At 48.7% G+C, this 19,500-nt stretch overlaps 1 protein-coding gene across 1 annotated transcript; it reads left to right on the top strand.

Moving 5' to 3' along the window:
• Positions 1-6,772: 6,772 nt before the first annotated feature.
• On the top strand, positions 6,773-15,979 carry HPX (hemopexin). The gene is made up of 10 exons (XM_060105467.1): positions 6,773-6,855; positions 7,005-7,069; positions 7,336-7,407; positions 7,586-7,707; positions 9,318-9,468; positions 10,162-10,374; positions 10,625-10,732; positions 15,210-15,340; positions 15,421-15,583; positions 15,720-15,979. The coding sequence occupies exons 1-10, from the start codon at positions 6,773-6,775 to the stop codon at positions 15,977-15,979; spliced, it is 1,368 nt and encodes a 455-aa protein (XP_059961450.1).
• The last annotated feature ends 3,521 nt before the right edge of the window (positions 15,980-19,500 follow it).

Here is a 19,500-nt window from a genome sequence, read left to right as displayed (position 1 = left end):
TGCTGGTGTAGTATGATTCCCAGGGCTAGGGTGGGAGGGCCTGTCCATGGGCCTGTGGAAGACCACAGGGGCTTTGCAGAGATCAAAGGGACACTGTGTGGACCACGTGGTGTGCTCACCTTCCTGGTGCTTTTTGGCCCCACTGGTTGGGACCTGGTAAGCAGGTGGAGGGACAGATGAACTCCCTGAAGGCTCTAGGGCAAGTGTTACAGGACCTGGCCCCAATTAGGAGTAGGATTGCCTGAGCCCATGCCCTGGCCAGCAGAGGTGGTGTGCTCAATCATCACTCAGCACCAGCCTAAGCCATGCAGAAGTCATCTCAAGCCAGGGCGGGGGTGGGGGGTGGGGTGTGTGTGGGGCAGTCACTCACTTTTTCCTAGATCTGATCACAGTGGGCATTTTATTTCCGATTCAGACCTTGGGCCCAGAAGTAGATGGAGGGGGTGACAGGCAGTGGAAGCTATGCCTTGACTTATTTGGCCTAAGTTTTTTTTTTTTTTTTTTTTTTTTTCGGTACGCGGGCCTCTCACTGTTGTGGCCTCTCCCGTTGCGGAGCACAGGCTCCGGACGCGCAGGCTCAGCGGCCATGGCTCACGGGCCCAGACGCTCTGCGGCATGTGGGATCTTCCCGGACTGGAGCTCAAACCCGCGTGCCCTTGCATTGGCAGGCAGATTTTTAACCACTGAGCCACCAGGGAAGTCCCAGAAAAAAAGATTTATAAAATCATATTTTTTTTTTTTTTTTTTTTTTGCGATACGCGGGCCTCTCACTGTTGTGGCCTCTCCCGTTGCGGAGCACAGGCTCCGGACGCGCAGGCCCAGCGGCCATGGCTCACGGATCCAGCCGCTCCACGGCATGTGGGGTCCTCCCGGGCCGGGGCACGAACCCGCGTCCCCCGCATCGGCAGGCGGACTCCCAACCACTACGCCACCAGGGAAGCCCCATACCTTTGTTTTAAAAAGGAAATTGCAAGAATAGAAAAAGCCTGGAATAGACAAAATGTTAATATATAGTGATGTTCTCTGGCTAGTAGAATTAAGACTGATTTTTATCTTCAAGAAAAAAGACGTTTAAGCTGGAGTATGAGGTGGTCTCAGATATGTTTTTGAAGAGTACCATGGTTGCTACAAAGAATGTGTTATAGAGGGGCAGGAGAAGCAGAGAGGGAGAGGCTATTTCAGTAATCAGATAAGAAATGATGGTGTTTGCACTCTTAGGTCTAATTAGGAAGTAGGAACAATAGGATTCAGTATTTATTAAACACATACAATGTTTCAGACCCTGCTCTAGGCACTGAAGATATAGCATTGAATAAAGCAGATAAAATCCTGGTCCTGTTCATTAAGGCAGGATGGTGAACAGTGCAGTACTGGAGCTGGTTCATATTGGCTCACGAGGGCTCATTGTCAAATTTTCAGGAATTTTTTTTTTTTTTTTTTGGTCGTGCCACACAGCTTGTGGGATTTTAGTTCCCCGACCAGGGATTGAACCCAGGCCCTCTGCAGTGAGAGCTCGGACTTCTAATCACTGGACCACCAGGGAATTCCCAAAATTTGCAGGAATTTTGACAACTGATTGTTGAAAACTCAGCCATTATTTAAAAATTAAATTATGTAAAATTAAATTCAGGGCTTCCCTGGTGGTGCAGTGGTTGAGAGTCCGCCTGCTGATGCAGGGGACACGGGTTCGTGCCCCGGTCCGGGAAGATTCCACATGCCACGGAGTGGCTGGGCCCGTGAGCCATGGCCCCTGGGCCTGCGCGTCCGGAGCTTGTGCTCCGCAACGGGAGAGGCCACAACAGTGAGAGGCCCGCATACCGCAAAAAAAAAAAAAAAAAAAAAAAAAAGAATTAAATTCATTTTATTAAAATCAAATATAATAAATAATCAAAATTCATCACTTCCTAATTATTTTACTGCATTTTACTATTACCTGTGCTCTTGGGGTTATTTATATGTGTCCTACCTGCAAGGTGGAAATACCATACAGTAAGTAGTATGTTACTGTGCATTTCTTCTCAACTCCATGAGAAGATGCAGCTTAAAGATGCTTGTTGGTAGCTTGTTGGTCTTGTTGGTAGCTTGAAGATGGCCGTGATAGGAGTATTTACACCACAGAAACTAATAAATGCTACAAATCAGGGCTTTTTCCCTTCTGGAAAGCTGGCTGTTAAATATGCACAAGGACACCCCTTGATAGGGTAAAGAGCACACCCCAGGGAGTCAGGCAGCCAGAACTTAATCATGGCTCTACCACCTGCTAATAATGGGCTTTGGCTAAGACACCAAAAGTCGGTTTCCCCATGTGTAACATGGGACTAATAATACAGTATATATTTTATTAAGTCATACCAATAATATGATTTAATAAAATAATCCATGTTAAGTGTTTAGCACAATGCCAAGCACGTACATGTGCCCAAAAGATATGAGCAAATTATTATTATAATTATTTATTCATAGGGAAGCAAGAATAGACTATGCAGGAAGGCCCATTAGAAACAGAGCAATAGAAAATCCTGGAGGAGTTGGTTGGGAGCAGCAAGCACTTTTTGGTACCTGGAGCTGTATCCCAATTCTTCTAAGCCCAGGGCAAGGGAGAATCCAGTCTCTGCTCCCTGGAGTACACAGCCACAGGCAGCAGGCCCAGCACAGGCAGCACTCAGTGCGCCCAGGAGAAGTAACTGAGGTCAGAGAACTCAGATGACAGCAGGGCAGGCTGTACACATCCATTCCAAGGGACAGTGGGTCAGTGTCCAGCTTAAATGTGGTCCCTGGCAATGCAGGGGAAAGCTCTGTCCATGAAGATGTTTGCAGGCCCATATTCAGACTGCCTTAGGGGGAAGCCAGAAAGCTGCTTGTTACGAGGATTGTGAAGACCACATGGAAAAGGGGATGGTTGTATATTTCTGGGCTTGAATTCCCCAAGAAATCAAGCAAGAGACTGAGATCCCCACACCCGCTCTGGGCAGCAGAGATTTGCAGAGGGAGAGGATGTGGCACTAAGGCCCCACAGCCAGGCTGAGGAGAGCGAAGGAGGAAGGCTGTAGGGAGCTAGTTTCTGGGAGGAAAAACTCCGGGGCTGTGGCCTCTGGTCAAAGGGTGGGAGCGCACTGATCCCTTCGGCCTCCAGGGGGCGCTCAGGCCCAAGTATGGGCAGGCACTTTGTCCTGAGCCGAAGCCAGCGTGCTGGGAAGGACTCAGGACAAGCAGAAACAGCCATCTCAAGTGAGGGGAAGAGAAGCAAGGCCAGCCCTATCTTGGGCCCCCTGAGAACAGTTGCCTTGTGCCCTGTTACCAGCACCAGGATGGCCAACATATCCACAGCCTGGGTTCTCAAATGGCCTCTCAGCCCCTGCTCAGAATATGAGCTTCAACCTGAGCTGCCTGCCATGTAGAAGACTCTGCTAGTCTAGTCCCTGAGAGGCTGGGGGGATGGGAGTGGGCGGGAGGAAGAAGGCTTCCAATTATGGCATCTAAGCCACCTTAGGGTAGACAAGCAAATTAGGAAACAACACTGGAAAAGTGCCACAAATCACTCTTCTGTGATAGGTAGATAGGGGTGCTATGAAGGGGACCAGAGCTGTGTGGGAAAGAAGAGGCTGAGCTGAAAAACCGCCATCCAGTATATGTGCTGTCTCCCCTCAAAGAGCCCTGCTAGGGCACAGGGAGGCTGCTGCCTGGACCAGCAGGCCCGTGCGGGGCCCTGCCAGTACAACTATTGAAGACCCTCACTGTGGGTTTTCTGAGGGGTGTCCGTGACTCCGTGTGAATGCTTCCACCACCCCAGGCAGGCTCAGTGAAATCTGCAGGACACGCAGACACAGTTCTGAAGCTAGAGACAGCTGTTGAGGGGTTTGCTGATGAAAGGTTCACGGGGTGCTCAAGGAGGGAGAATCCCAGGAAGGTTTTATAAGGTTTTAGAGGCTGAAGAAAAGGAGAGGGGGAGTCTGGGAGTAGCAGCCCCCAGTGCCCAGCAGCTGGGGGGAAGCAGGTGCAGTCAGAGACGCCCTGCAGTGGGAGAAGGTGGGTGTCAGGTATCTGTTGAGGGAGCCGAGGCACTGTCCATACTGCCAAGGGCCTGGGGAGTCCAGCTTTGTTCACTAACCTAGGGGGAGGAATGCTGTTAATATGGCTGTCTTCACTGTAAGTCAGGAGAGGATGTTGAGGCTTTTGGCAGAGGCATGATGACACGCTGCTCCAGAGGTCCCAGAAATCTGTCTTCCTGTTAGGAGGAATCTTCGCAGAGTAGATAAGGGAAGTGAGACCTTTGCTAAGGTTATATATGTCAAGGGAATCTGAGAGGGATCAGGGCTCCTTCAGGCTGGACTGGGGAACAGGGATCCTGGAACCTCAGCCTGGCCCAGAGCTGACTCTGCCCATATTTGTCTCCTGCAACTACATCTCAGATAGAAATGGGGCAGACTTTGGGAGAAGCCCCAGTGAGTGCCGAAGATAGCAGGTACCAGAGATAGCAGGGCTAAGAGGAGGAGAGGGATGTAGGGCAGGGACACTGGAGAGAGAAACAAGACCATAAGATGAAGGTCAGTGCCAAGGAGACCTGTGACCCTTAGATCACAACATGCCTCCAAAATAACACACCCCAATCCTGATATTCTCCTTACCACAGAAGGAGGAAAACTGTTAGCAATTTGGCTGCAACGTTAGTAACACTATTCAGTACTTGAAATTAATTTTTCTCATTCAACAAATATTTATTGAGCATCTATTACAAGCATACTTGTTTATTGCATTTTACTTTATTGTACTTCACAGATGTGGCATTGTTTTTACAAATTGAATGTTTGTGACAACCCTGTGTTAAGCAAGTCTGTTGGCACATTTTTTCCAACAGCATTTGCTTAGTTCATGTCACTGTGTCACATTCTGGTAATTCTTGAAATATTTCAAACTTTTTCATTATTATTATATTTGTTATGGTGATCTGTGATGTTACTGTTGTAAAAAGATTACAATTCCCTGAAGGCTCGGATGATGGTTAGCATTTTAAGCAATAAAGTATTTTTAAATTAAGGTATGTACATTTTTTTAGACCTAATGCTATTACATACTTAATAAATTACAGTATAGTGTAAACATAACTTAAAATTTTTTTAAATTTATTTTAAATTTATTTTATTTTTGGCTGAGTTGGGTCTTTTTTGCTGCACGCGGGCTTTCTCTAGTTATGGCGAGCGGGGGCTACTCATCGTTGCGGTGGGCATGCTTCTCATTGCGGTGGCATCTCTTGTTGCGGTGCACAGGCTCTAGGCGTGTGGGCTTCAGTAGTTGTGGCACAAGGGCTCAGTAGTTGTGGCTCACAGGCTCTGGAGCGCAGGCTCAGTAGTTGTGGCACACGGGCTTAGTTGCTCCACGGCATGTGGGATCTTTCCGGAGCAGAGATTGAACCCGTGTCTCCTGCATTGGCAGGCAGATTCTTAACCACTGCACCACCAGGGAAGTCCTATGTCAACATAACTTTTATATGCACTGGGAAACCAAAAAATTTGTTTGACTCACTTTATCGCAATATTCACTTTATTGCAAGGGTCTGGAACAAACCTGTGATATCTCTGAGGTATGCCTGTACATGCCAGGTACTAGATGGAGAAAATGTAATGGTACAGGGACTGCCCTGGTGGTCCAGTGGTTAAGACTCTGCCCTTCCATTGCAAGTGGCACAGTTTCGATCCCTGGTTGGGGAACTAATATCCCACATGCTGCATGGTGTGGCAAAAAATTTTTTTTAAATGTAATGGTACATAAAACAGGCAAATCAAAACAAGCAAAGAAACAAAGCACAAGCATGTAGAAGCAGAAGCAAAAGCGTAAGCAGACAGACAAAATAATTTCAAGTTTTATTAAGTAACAAAGGAAACACGTGAGAGTCTGAAATAGTTAGATGGGGTGGTCAAGAAAGGCTTCATTGAGAGGATAACATTTAAGCAAGAATCAGCTGTAAATATTGTGAAACCCCAGTACAGTTCTATTTATTCTGTGATAGGTAAACAAAACACTTTCCCCTTACGGTGGAAACTATGGAGAAAGTCTAATTACTAGTAGGTCTCTCTGGAAGAGAGACACCTCTTCCTGCACCATTACCGTCAGCCTTCCCTCCCAGGTGAGTTTTGCAAAGCTCTTTGTCAATGCGGGTGGGGGCTAGGGTGGAACTTGGACTTCTGGCAACAGTGAAATATTATTGACCCATCAAGTGCAAAGCTAAAGAGGCTTGGGGATGCCCCCAAAAGGCCCTTGATGGAGCTTGGAAGAAGCTGTTCTCTGAGTAGTTCTAAGTGTGTTTGTATATATGTGTGGTTACTAAGTATATGTAAGTGTGTCTTTAGGGGTCTCAGAGCTGGGCATGGCACAGTACACAAAAACGTTACTTTCCTCTTCTCTCCTCCTGCATTGTTGAGGTAAATCCAACCACAGAAAGGTGGTCCTCAATCAATCTACCCCCTTTCCCGACCTTATGGGCACTCAGACCCATCACCAAGGTGAAGAGAGTCACAGATGAACACCAGTGGGCTGGGCTAGTCACTGCTCAAAAGTCACTGAAGGGGGATGGCCCTCCTGTCAGGAAGAGTTAGTCTTGGACTCACATTTCTCTCCAGACCCTGACCTTATTTGCACTGATGTAATCAGCCAATATTGGCATAGCCCTGAGAGATCTCATTCCCAGCAGGCTTGGAGGTGGGGTGGTGTTGCTGCCATGCTTATATAGGGGCTCATCCAGGTGCCCAGAGCTGTCCTGTGGCCTCTCCAGCTCATCATGGCTCGGGCACTGGGAACACCAGTTGTACTGTGGTTGTTGGGCTTGTGCTGGTCTCTGGCTAACGCCCATCCTCTTTCTCTGTGAGTGAAGCCGGGGCTGGAGGAGGACTGGGCTCCAGATTAAGAGTGGGCTAGGGCCAGTTTTTAGGTCTGGGGCAAGTCTGGGGTCAGGAGCTAAAGGAGAGGGATTGGACCCTGTGGAGCCAGACATCTCTGTGTCTTCTTTCTAGGGCTAATGCCCCTAGGCATGGAGCTGAACATGGGAATGCAACCAAGTTGGACCCGGATGTGATCGGTGAGACCCTGACTTCCTGAGTCTATCTGTCTAGCTGTGTCTCTGCACTGTATCATCTGGCTGGTCTTTTTTTTTTTTTTTTTACATCTTTATTGGAGTATAATTGCTTTACAATGGTGTGTTAGCTTCTGCTTTATAACAAAGTGAATCAGCTATACATATACATCTGTCCCCATATCTCTTCCCTCTTGCGTCTCCCTCCCTCCCACCCCCCCACCCCACCCCTGACTGGTCTTTTATTTGCTATCTCCCCACCTCCTTCCCAGAACGCTGCTCGGATGGCTGGGGCTTTGATGCCGCCACCCTGGATGAGCATGGGACTATGCTGTTTTTTAAAGGTAGGAGGGGCTGGGATTGGGGCATTTGGGACCTCAGACTTGGTCCCCTTCACTGAGGGTGTATCCATCTACGGGAGATCATAGGAATTATCTGAGAGTATCACCCATAGCTTCTTTGTAACTAGCTCAGTAGGCCAGAAGTTTGTTCCAGGTCCCTCAGTGAGTGTGCGTTTTGCAGGGGAGTTCGTGTGGAAGGGTCCGAATTGGACTCAGGAGTTAATCTCAGAGCAGTGGAAGGATATCTCCGGCCCTGTGGACGCTGCGTTCCGCCATGGCCACGACAGAGTCTTGCTGATCAAGGTACGGCTGGACCAAGGTCAGGGCCAGGCCAGAAAGTGCTGGAATCAACACTAGAGACCCTCCCCCAAGTGGCCCTGGCATGGAGCCCTTACCAACAGGTTCCAGGTTTCCGCCCCCTATGCCTTCCTTTTCTGAGAAAGGTCGGGCTAGGGGAGTTTGTGTGCACGCGGGCCTGGGAGGCACAACATCCAGTGGCTCTTCTTCAGTCCTAATCTGCGTACACACCTCTCTGCTGCTACTCCTCAATCTGTCGGCCATCCTTTCCTTCCGGGAAATTTCTTCCCTTGCTTCCATGACCCTGCATCAAGTCTTCTTCCTATGGTTGCCAGGTTGTTCACAACACAATGGTACCTGGCCGAGGGGCAAGTGGAGGATGAAATCCAGCCTACTGTGCTCGTCAAGTCCCATGCCTTGGCCCAGCCTGTGTCTGCTCCTTCTGGCACCTTCCCCTGACTCACACAAAGATGCTGTGTGGTCAGGGTGGCCCTCAATACCGGCTTTGCTTTCCCTTCTGCCTCTTTTCCTGTTCTTCTCAGGCTTCTCATCCTGGGCCACTCCTTGAATGTTTCTTGGGGATCCTTCCCAGCCCTTCCATACACCCTGCCTGGGTGATCTCAACCAATGCCATGGCTCTGAGTTCTCTCCACGTTATGGACCCCAGATCTGGATCTCTCCCTGGAGCTCCAGACATCTCTTTCCGATTTCCAGGCTGACATCTTCAACTTAGATGTTCCGTAGGCACCTCAGATTCAGCATCCCCCAAACGGAGCTCAATATCTTCTGTACAAATCCACCCCTCCTCCTGAGTTCCCTGTTTCAGCAAATGGCACCACCACGTGCTGATTCCTGCAAGCCAGGTGCACATGGGTCTTGACACCTCGACCTTGGTTACCTTTACAGGTTTATCTCCTCCTCCACCACATTCACTGTGTGCCAGCCACATGAGCATGCTGCGTACATGCTACTCCCTCTGCTGATAACGCCCAGTCCACACTTGTCTACCTGGAATATTCCTGCTCAGTTTTTAACTCTTGGCCTAAATGCCTCCTCCTCTGTGCAGCCTTCCAGGAATTCTCTAGGACTTAGGTATTCCCCCTTTATTCCCAGTGCACTTCACATGCCTCCACCTTGGGGCTCACATGGCTAGGATTGTAGGATCCTTTCTGCTTTTGTACAGTGAACTCCTTGAAGGCAGAGACAGAGTCTTGTCACCCCTTTATCCCCAGTGCCTCTCACAATACCTGGCATATGGTAAGTCATTCAGCAACTGTTTCTTGAGTGAATAAATGAACAAGTGAATGTATGAATGGATGGATGATTGCAGGACGACTATTTGTGGATGTGTCTGCCAAAACCAGTGGTATTGCAGATAATTGTGCCACGGGAGTATCTGGTTGTACACAGTCAGTTGTGTGTGGTATAGTAACAGTGATGGGATTTGCACAAACTGAAGTTGTGCAAGGGGACAGCATATTGTTGTCCACAGATGGATTGAGAGTGTGTGGGACTGCAGAAGGATATTATGTAAGTGCAATAGATCAAAGACGTGTGGGACGGCAGAGTGGCAGTACCTGGCGTGCATACTAAAAATAGCATGTTTTTGCATGCAGGGGGACAGACTCTGGGCATACCCTCCTGAGAAGAACAAGGAATATCCAAAGTTGCTCCAAGAGGAGTTTCCTGGAATCCCATCCCCAGTGGATGCAGCTGTGGAATGTCACAGTGAAGAATGTCGCCATGAGGGTGTCTTCTTCTTCCAAGGTCGGTCCAGGCTGGAATAAGAGAGGCTGGGGTAGTGGTAGGTTGGTGGTGACAGAGGTAGTGGTAGGGATGGTGGTGGTGGTGGAACCACTATATGGTTTCCTGAGGAAGGGAAGGAGTAGAGAAGCCAATTATGGTCTAGAGGTCAAGTAGGGGAAGGAGGGGAAGTCATCCTGGAGAAGGTTACCGGGTGTAATTCTGCTAAAAGTCCCTCATTGTCCCCCACGGCCCTTAGGACAAATCTATGTTCCTTAGTTTTACATACAAGGTTCTCCATGACCAAGTTCCTATTGACCCTCCAGCCTTGAGTCTCATCAAACTCTTACCTTGAATATGAAGCCCCAGAAACACTATGCTGTTCCCTGTACACCCAATTTGCTTCATGCTTTAGACTTTTGTTTCTAGAGTTACATCTCCCCATCTTGTCTGCCTCGTAACTCCTCCTTCAGATTTTAGTTTAAGTATCACCTTCTCTGGAAAGTTTTCCCTGACTTGACCCACCGCCCTTGCTGAGCTGATCATGTGCACTTTGCTGCTCCATTTTATTGTATGATTGCTTTCCTCAACTGTTTCCCTGCTGGGCTGTGAGCTCCACGTGATGGGGGCCATATCTGGTCCATCCTGGGGCCAGTACAAGCACAAGGGAAGGCACAGCTCGGCCTCACTGAATGCTTGTTGGTTGATTGGACAAAGGCAACCACACGTGGTTCTGGGACTTCACTACAAAAACCAAAAAGGAACGTTCCTGGCAGGCTGTTGGCAACTGCTCTGCTGCCATGCGATGGCTCAGCCGCTACTACTGCTTCCGGGGTAACCAATTCCTGCGCTTCAACCCTACCACGGGAGAGGTGCATCCTAAATACCCTCTGGATGTCCGAGACTACTTTATGCCCTGCCCTGGCAGAGGTGAGAAAGCCCAAGCCCTGGGACCTCCTGGAATTTGTCCACCTTCCCTGAGTTCGCGGACCCCATATAACCCAGCTCCTACCTTCACCCTGTGGCCCTTGCCCTAGCTCCACTTCCATTCTGGCTCTTCCCAGCTGTCCTCATATGGGGACAACCTGCACCCCTAATAACCCCAGCCATCTCTTCCACCTCGGAACTCATTCTGACCTCTTGCCTTCCTGTGTTCCCCCTCACCTATTTCTCCCCCAAGGCCATGCACACAGGAATGCGACCCACCATGGGGATAAACGCTGTAGCCCAGATCTAGTCTTGTCTGCACTGCTGTCTGACAAACATGGTGCCACCTATGCCTTCAGTGGTAAGAGATGTCCTCCAACTCCCCCATCTCTGCCCTCCATACCTCCCATCTCTTTCATGTGTGTCTCCCATCTCTGGCGTATTTCCTCCATTTTCATCATTGTGCCCCATATTTTGTCCCATCGGCCCCCATCCTTACACCCTATCATGCCCCTTTTCACCCCTCATTTTGTCCGATGCATATGGTTCAACCTGTCTCTCATCGCTGAGGCCTCTAACTTCACCTGTCTACCTCCCAGTACCATCGGTTCCCAGATCTGTGCCTTCTCTGGACCTCTTGGACCCTATGACTTCTCATATTCTCTTTGCTCTTGCATGTCTTGCAGGGTCCTCTGGCCCTCCCCACCTTGAGCTTATCATCAGGAGCTCCATCTTGTTCCAGGTGCCTGGTTCCTATGTCCAGGCCTCTGGGCACAGCATTACCTGGGGATGAGATGTTCCCATTGCTGAGAACCAGCCAAGAAGTGTTCAGTCCCTTAGACCTCTAGGCAATAGTTTCACCAGCCTGAAGAGATTTCTCCTCTGAGTGACCAGGAGAACCTCCTCTCCCCAGACCTGTGCCATTAAAAAGCCATCTAATGATACCTAAGGATGTTCTAGGGCTAGTCAGACAGGTAGTGATAAGTCTTGATCTATACTTGAGGACAGCTCCAGGAGAAGGAGTGACCTACCACATTACACTCAGCCTAAAATATATGTATGATCAGACACAAATGTAAAATAGCGGTGAGAATACAGAAGAGTGAAAATCCTTTCTTGCTCCTAATCCCTGAATAAATCTGATCAGATATGACTACGAAGCTATAATGAAAAATACACAGCCGCAAGGAGAGCATATCCCCACAGCAGGAATGCATGCTGTAATGAGAACATGCATCTGTGATGAAACACACACCTGTAGTGAAAAGGTAGACTTATGCTGAGAATATATGCCAGAGTAAGAACACATAAATATCAGGAGAACATGCAGCTATGGTGAGAGCAAGACACCATGGGGAGGACACATACACAAAGTGAAATAGCAATGGTTATAGAGATAGAGAGATAAATAGACAGAGAGACATGGAGATAGAGACACTAAGAAAATAGGGCCACAGGGACCACACAGAGATGTAGAGAGAACACCCAGCCATGGAGAGATCATGGAACCTCAAGACCATGTGTCCATACATAGAATGCAGCTGAATTCCTAAATCAAGAGTATTAGAGGGCTTCCCTGGTGGCGCAGTGGTTGAGAGTCCGCCTGCCGATGCAGGGGACACGGGTTCGTGCCCCGATCCCGGAGGATCCCACATGCCGCGGAGCGGCTGGGCCCGCGAGCCATGGCCGCGGAGCCTGTGTGTCCGGAGCCTGTGCTCCGCAACGGGAGAGGCCACAGCAGTGAGAGGCCCGCGTACAGCAAAAAAAAAAAAAAAAAAAAAAAAAGAGTATTAGAGATGTTCTATAGCTGTTGAGAGAATATTGTTAATGTTAAAAATACCCAGCTGAGCTTTGTGACTGCCTGGAGGGGTGGGATGGGGAGGGTGGGAGGGAGGGAGATGCATGAGGGAAGGGATGTGGGAACAGATGTATATGTATGACTGATTCACTTTGTTATAAAGCAGAAACTAAAAAAAAAAAAAAAAAAAAAAAAAAAAAAATACCCAGCTGAGGTGGGAACTCACTGTCTTGGTGAAAACACCAGTGTGACCCAGCCACTCAGCACAGGGCTGGTCCTCTCCTCTCCCTTATTGATAAATCTCGTCACTACCTCCTAGTTGCTAATCCATTCTTTCTGTTTTGTCACTACTTCGGCTCGCACAGGGACCATCATGCCCTCTCTACTTTCTCTCTAGTCAGGATCTTTTAGCCTCAGATCTGACTGATAACTGCCTTGGCTCTCTTTTTCCTACTTGGATTTCCAGAGAGAGAATGGGACTGGCTCAGCCCATATTTTTATTCCAGACCACATTAAAGTGGCTGCTGGTCAGCCTCTGCATCGACTTCTAATGGATTGGGGGCTCAGCACTTACTTTCTCTGCACAAAATGCAGCACAGCTCTGATTCTCTAAATAGGGCTCACGAGCAGGGTAGTTTCAGTAGGAGGGGAAGGTGGATATGTAGTTACTGTGACTTGCACAGTTAATACCCATAAAGAGAACTTGTGGCTGCATTGGGAATACCAGCTATTTTTCGAGCACCAAAAAATATCGAGCACCTGATAGGCACTGGGCATTTTTCTAGGCACTGAGATACAGTCGTGAACATGGCAGATGAGACACCTGCCCTCAGAGAGCCTGCTAGATGGAGAGAGGACAGTAAAAAAGAGAAAATGAAAGAGAATACTTTCAGGCAGTGTTAATAGCTGTGATGTGTTCTGGGAACATCAGAATGCTTCTTATTCTCAAATACCATTTGAAGCTAGAATAAATGAATTTATGAGTCGTTGATGTTTTAAAATAGAAAATAAAAAATGTTAAGTGTCCCCAAAAAGCTGTGAAGAAAATAAGACAGGATAATGGGATAGAGGTGAAGAGAATTAGGGGCCCCTTCTCTGAAGAGATGATTTTTGAGCTGAGATTTCAGTGATCAAAAGGAATTAGCCACATAAAGCACTGGAGGAGAAGCATTTTAGGGAGGGTAGACAGCAAATACTTTGAGGGGTCAAGAAAGGAGGCCAGTGTGGCTGACACGTTGAGAAGGAGCAGGTAAGTGGCTTGAAAAGAGGGAGGCAGGGGCCAGATTACATGGACCTGGTAAGGATTTTCAACTGTAAAAGGAAGCCGGGAAGGGTTCTTGATCAAAGCTGTGATATGTTCTGGCTTATTTTTTTTAAGGATCTGTCTTTTTTTCTTTTTTAATTAATTATTATTTATTTAATTTATTTATGGCTGCGTTGGGTCTTCATTGCTGCGCGCTGGTTTTCTCTAGTTGGCGAGCGGGGGCTACTCTTCGTTGCGGTGCGCGGGCTTCTCACTGCAGTGGCTTCTCTTGTTGCGGAGCACGGGTCCTAGGGTGCGCAGGCTTCAGTAGTTGTGGATCGCGGGCTCTAGAGCGCAGGCTCAGTAGTTGTGGCACACGGGCTTAGTTGCTCCGCGGCATGTGGGATCTTCCCGGACCAGGGCTTGAACCCATGTCCCCTGCACTGGCAGGTGGATTCTTAACCACTGCGCTACCAGGGAAGCCCGTGGCTTATTTTTTTTAAACGATCATCCTGGCTTCTTGTGGAATATAAGTCACAGAGGTACAATTGTGTAAGCAGGGAATCCAGCGAGGAGTTCTTGCAGCTGTCTGGATTAGAGGTGATGACAGCTTGGACTGGGATAACAGCAGCAGAGGTGGTGAGGAGTCATCATGATGTATGCTGGAAGTCGGGCCCATAGCATTTAACCAATGCCTTGGATATTGATCGGAATGGGGAAGGGAAAAGAGAGGTTTCAAGAATGACTTGGCTTTGGGGGACTGGGAAACTAGGTGACTGGTGGTTCCTTTTTCTAAAATTGGGAAAGACTAGGGAAGGAGGTGTGTGTGTGTGTGTGTGTGTGTGTTTGGTGGGGGCAGAAATTAAGTTTGGACACATTAGGGTTTTGGTGTCTAATGGTCCCAAATGGACAGGTCAGGTAGGCAGCTGAGTTTGAGCCTGACACTCGAAGAAGTCCATCAGATCCAAAGAGAACAGATCAAAAGTATAGATGGTGTTTAAAGCTCTGGACTAGGTGAAATCACCAAGAGAGTGAGTGTAGATAGAGCAGAGGTCCAAACTGGGGGATTCCAATAATAGATATCAGGCTGAAGAGGAAGTCGGAAAGATAAGAAGAACACTGGAAGAGTCTGGAATCACAGAGCCAAGATCCAAAAAAGATATTTAAACAAGGGAGCTGTGAGCAGTCAAATGCCACTGAGAGGTAGAGTAAGATGAAGACATTAGATTTGGCAAGTTGGAGGATACTGGTGACCTGGAAAAGAGAAATCTCAATGGAAGAGGGAAACAGGAATGAAGTGAGGTGGGCTGAGGAAGAAAAGGTAAATGAGTGTTCAGACAATTCCTTTAATAAGTTGTTATGAAAAAGGGAGAGGAAAATTAGGGTGCTGGTCTGGCTACTCCCTCTGTCTCCTACCATCTCAAGGGATTAGAGAACACAGCCAGCATGAGAACGCCCAGTGGAAGCTTGCTGCAGTGCTTCCCTTTTAACTTCTGGCCACTGTCTCATTGTAGCATCTTTGCACACAGACATCTGAGATGCATAAGGAGACCCCACTGAACCCCATGACGTTGGCCTTACCTGGCAAGTCAGGCCCCTACTGACTCCAATTCCAATTAGGTCACAATGCCAACTTTGCCAACCAAGTCTTGCTCAACTCCTCACATGGCCTCTTCCCTCTTGGCCTCTGGATGCATTCCTTCCTCCCTCTTGAGACTCACCCCTGCCTCTGTCCCTTGCCTCTTCACTGCCTGGCCTTTTACCACCAGTACTAGAGGTACCTCTGCTACCCCACAGGATCCCACTACTGGCGTCTGGACAGCAGCCGGGACGGGTGGCACAGCTGGCCCATTGAGCACCTGTGGCCCCATGGTCCTTCAACAGTGGATAGTGCCTTTTCCTGGGATGATAAGCTCTATCTGATCCAGGTGTGTGTTGGGAGAGACGCTTGAGGTGGAGACTGGGAAAATACCCAGCTCTGTGCTGATTAATGTCCTTTGTCCTCCAGGGCACCCAGGTATATATCTTCCTGACAAAGGGAGGCTATACCCTAGCAGATGGTTATCCAAAGCGGCTGGAGAAGGAATTCGGGAGCCCTCATGGGATCAACCTTGATACTGTGGATGCAGCCTTTACCTGTCCTGGGTCTTCTCGGCTCCATGTCATGGCAGGTGAGGGGTGTCGGGTGCTGAGGGGTGGCTTGTTCTGCTACTTCTCCATGGCACAGATCCCCGTCAGGGCATGAGAAGAGCCAGGTCAGGATCCCCATGATGTGGAAGCCATGTTATGTCCAGTGTTTCTTCCTAGGACGGCAGCTGTGGTGGCTGGACCTGAAGTTAGGAGCTCAAGCCACGTGGACAGAGCTTCCTTGGCCCCATGAAAAGGTTGACACGGCCCTGTGTACGGAAAAGTCTCTGGGCCCCAACTCGTGTTCCGCCAATGGTCTCGGCTTGTACCTCGTCCAAGGCCCCAATTTGTACTGCTACAGAGACGTGGAGAAATTGAATGTGGCCAAGGCCCTTCCCCAGCCCCAGAAAGTGAACAGCCTCCTGGGCTGCCTTCACTGACAGCCCTGCTGATGTGAGTCTGGCCCGGCTCCTTCTCCTGGTTTTCCTTCCAATAAAGCCAGAGTGCTTCCTCGCTTGAATCAAAGGGCCCTGGTTGTGGAACAATCTCACTTCTTCTTTGAGTTGAGAAGCTCGTAACCTCTCTTTTGAGGCTCTTAAACAGGCTGCGGGAGACAAGGGAGGGGAGGGCTCAGGGACAGACCTCATTTCTGCACAGGTGATTCCTGAACCCCGGTCATAAACTGACTTCTTCCAGACTACTGAGACAGAGAGGGAAACAGAGGAACAAAAGTAGAGAAAGGAACCCCTGTGTCTACCCAGCACGTAAGAGGCAGAGCAGGGACTCTGCCCCCACCTGCTAATAACTGACCACAGCTTGGCCCCAGGACATTGGGAAAATAGGGCTGGAGGCGTCTATGTTTGTGCAAAGTGGGTTGGCCCGGTGCTGCCGCAGAGGGCCGCGGGGGCCCTCAAATTGTAGGTCCAGGGGGTTCAGGGAGCATCACTCCAGAAGATAAGTCTTTGGTTGCTATGAGTTAGGCATAATAAGTGGAATGAAAACAGAGTGTTTTCACTCACCTGAGGCAAGCTGGGGAAAGGGGAGAAGGCCTGATTCGGGGAGCTGGCACCATGAAACTCATTTGCAAAATATCACACAGCCCTTGGGGGTCCTGCTGGCTAAGTCCCCTGGGTATCTGCACCATCTAGGCCAGCGAATGTCATCTGGGTGGAGGGTGCAGTGGTTTGTTCTTTTCAGGTCATAAGCTGACCAAAGCTTTAGGCTCCAAACTTACTGACAACCATTTGACTGGGGATTGGCCTGGACTATAGGCAACTGGGTCTCAGATGAGACCCTTTTCCTCCTCTACGTTTCCAACCCACCTGAGCTTGAAAGTTTGTTTGTTTTAGGCTCAAAAAAATAGCCTCAGACTCTAGCAGGGGGCCCTCATTCTGAGCTTCCATATCTTAGCCTCAGTGACTTCTTCCATAAAATGGGTATAATACTAGACACCTCCCAGTGACCATGAGTATGGACTCAACCCATCTCTTGGGTTCACTCCGGAAGGGGCCTGAAAGGATACCCATACTCTGGCCCATGGCCTCTCCTGGTTTAGGGTCAGCCCCTCCTGACCTGGTGGCCCCTTGCTCTGTGGGGCTTTCATGGGTAGAAGAGTAGATGGACAAGCTTTGCACTGGGAGGCCAGGCCATAGAGTGGCTCCCAATAGGCACCAGGCCCCTGCAGTTCAGTTGAGCTGCCTCAGGTTCCTTCCCCAGCCTCAACAGCTAGAAAGGGAAGCAGGGGATGAACCTGGGCCCTTTAGATCAGGGTCCACCCAGCACTTGAGGTTGGCTGGGGCTGGGAACTAAGGTAGGGGCCAGGCACCAGGGCTGTGGGGTCCACTTCCAAGGAGTGTCTTGAGCTTTCTCTTCCAACCCGGAAGATGTCTGGATGGTTCTCCTCATGGGATTGGCTGCTCCTCCTTCAGTCTGAGGGGTGAGGACAAGGCCAGAGTCTCAGTTCTGGGCCTTATTCAGTCCATGTGTCACCTATGGGGCCATCCCTGCATCATGTCAGGGAGGCTAGTAGTGTCTAAACAGTTATCCAGCAACTCTGCTGGATACTAGGTTAACTTCCTCCTCTCTATTGAGAAAGGAGGACTTAAGCCTCCTCTTTCTTCTCTTCTCCCATCTGCTCTGTTGCAGGGAAGCCTCTAGCTTGTGTCCAAGGACTCCCAGAAAAGGTCCAACTCATGCTTCTTCCATCCATGCATTTAGTACCTCCTATGTTCAGGGCAGTGTGTCAGGCAATGGATAAAAAGATGAATTGGACAGTCCCTGCCCCCAAGGCCTGCTACTTTACACAGTCAGGAGGGGGACGCAGACAAGGCATCAGCCAAAGGATACATTTTTGCCTTGACCTTGTTGGAAATCTTTGCTGCATTTGATGCTGTGGACCATGTCTTCCTCCTTGAGTCTTTCCTCCCTTGGATTTCCTCTGTGACATTACTCTCTCCTGATCGTCTCTTACTCTCTGTTTCTTCTCAGCTTTCCTCTTGGCCTTTTTTGCCTCTGCTGGCTTGCCTCTGCTGGCACTCCCAGAGTTCAATCCTCCATCCTTTTCTTTTCTCATCCTATATGCTCTTCCTGGGAATGTATTAGAACAATCCTGTTGAAGAAGGGTCTTGAGGAAGTCCTTCCCAGGACTAGCAACTGATTGATGAATTCCACTGCGATATAATATGTAGGAAGATTCTACTCCTTATGGGCTTCCCAAATGATAACAACCACCCTGAAGAAAGAGGGTTTATTGGATCAACTACAAGAAAAATTACAATATCAAAGCAATATTTACATGTAGTGGTAGAAAAGGCTGCCTTTGCTCCAAAAGTGTCTTTGCTGCTAATTGAGTTGTAAGCTCTATTCCTCCCTACAAGTGATTTGGGTGCCAGCTGCCTGGTAATGCAGTTGTCCACCAGGCTGATCTATCAAACCAAATAGCATAAAGCCAGTACTCTTGGTTAATGACTCTGGATGGATTTACTTCTAATTCAAGTTTTTCCTGATAGGTCCAAGGTAATAATTTTAAAAGTTTGCTGCCTCAGAGGGACCCACATTGGTCAAAACCACACATAGCATCTGAGGTGGCTCATAGGCTATTGGTTGCTCTAGAAAGCATCAGAAGGGGGATGTGATACAATAGAGAAGGGATGGATGAAGGTCACAGGTTGACTCCCCACTGATCAGGAGGCTTTGCAGACCTAGGAGATCAGGGATTCAGGAAGATGGTGTGTGGGTCAAACAGCACTGTGTGTGAACTGTACACTTTACTTTTTTCATCTTAGCTAATTAGACTCCTCTCCCCATCCTCACCATCCTATCTGTGAACCTCTGATTACGTGAAGAGACTTCCCTGGATATTAAAGCCATTCTGTTCAATGGGATTGGCAAGACAAGTCTTCTGGTGGGCTGTTTGTAAATGAGTGATATTTCTGGATTCTTTTCACTTGCTCAAGCAGAAATCTGGAAGTCATCCTTTCCTTTATACTACCATAGCCAGGCAATCAATTGATCACCAGTTTTTGTGAATTGTACCTCCTGAACATTTATTAAACCTATGCAATTTTTTCCATCCCTACTCCCACCACTATAGTCATCTCCTACCTAGACTGTATCAATTGCTTTCTAACTGGTCCCCACCCTGCCAGTTTTGCTCTCCTCCTATCTATCCTCCACTTAGCAGCCAGAAGTGATCTAAAATGCAAGGGTGAACATGCCCCTCCCCTGCCTCAAACTCTATGTTGATTTTCCATTGCCCTTAAAATAAAGTCCAAAACCCTAAGCCTAACATACAAGGCCCTCCTTGATTTGGTACCTGTCCACCTTTCCACCTCACCTTATGCCATTCTTCTCCACACCCATACTGGCCACCCATTATTGTACTTCCCCTTTGACTTGGAATCATTTTCTCTTCTTCACCCCTTCCCTTCACATAAGTGCCCTTCCATATGAAAGCCTTCCC

Source organism: Mesoplodon densirostris, chromosome 7, assembly GCF_025265405.1.
Source record: "Mesoplodon densirostris isolate mMesDen1 chromosome 7, mMesDen1 primary haplotype, whole genome shotgun sequence".
Classification (NCBI taxonomy): domain Eukaryota; kingdom Metazoa; phylum Chordata; class Mammalia; order Artiodactyla; family Ziphiidae; genus Mesoplodon; species Mesoplodon densirostris.
This window is presented reverse-complemented; position numbering and strand designations above follow the sequence as displayed.

Excerpts from the sequence above, each read along its gene's own strand:
- HPX (XM_060105467.1), top strand. The coding sequence starts at position 6,773 with ATGGCTCGGGCACTGGGAACACCAGTTGTACTGTGGTTGTTGGGCTTG. Across the intron at positions 10,375-10,624 it reads TATGCCCTGCCCTGGCAGAG|GCCATGCACACAGGAATGCG; the intron begins GTGAGAAAGCCC and ends TTCTCCCCCAAG. Across the intron at positions 15,341-15,420 it reads ATAAGCTCTATCTGATCCAG|GGCACCCAGGTATATATCTT; the intron begins GTGTGTGTTGGG and ends TTTGTCCTCCAG.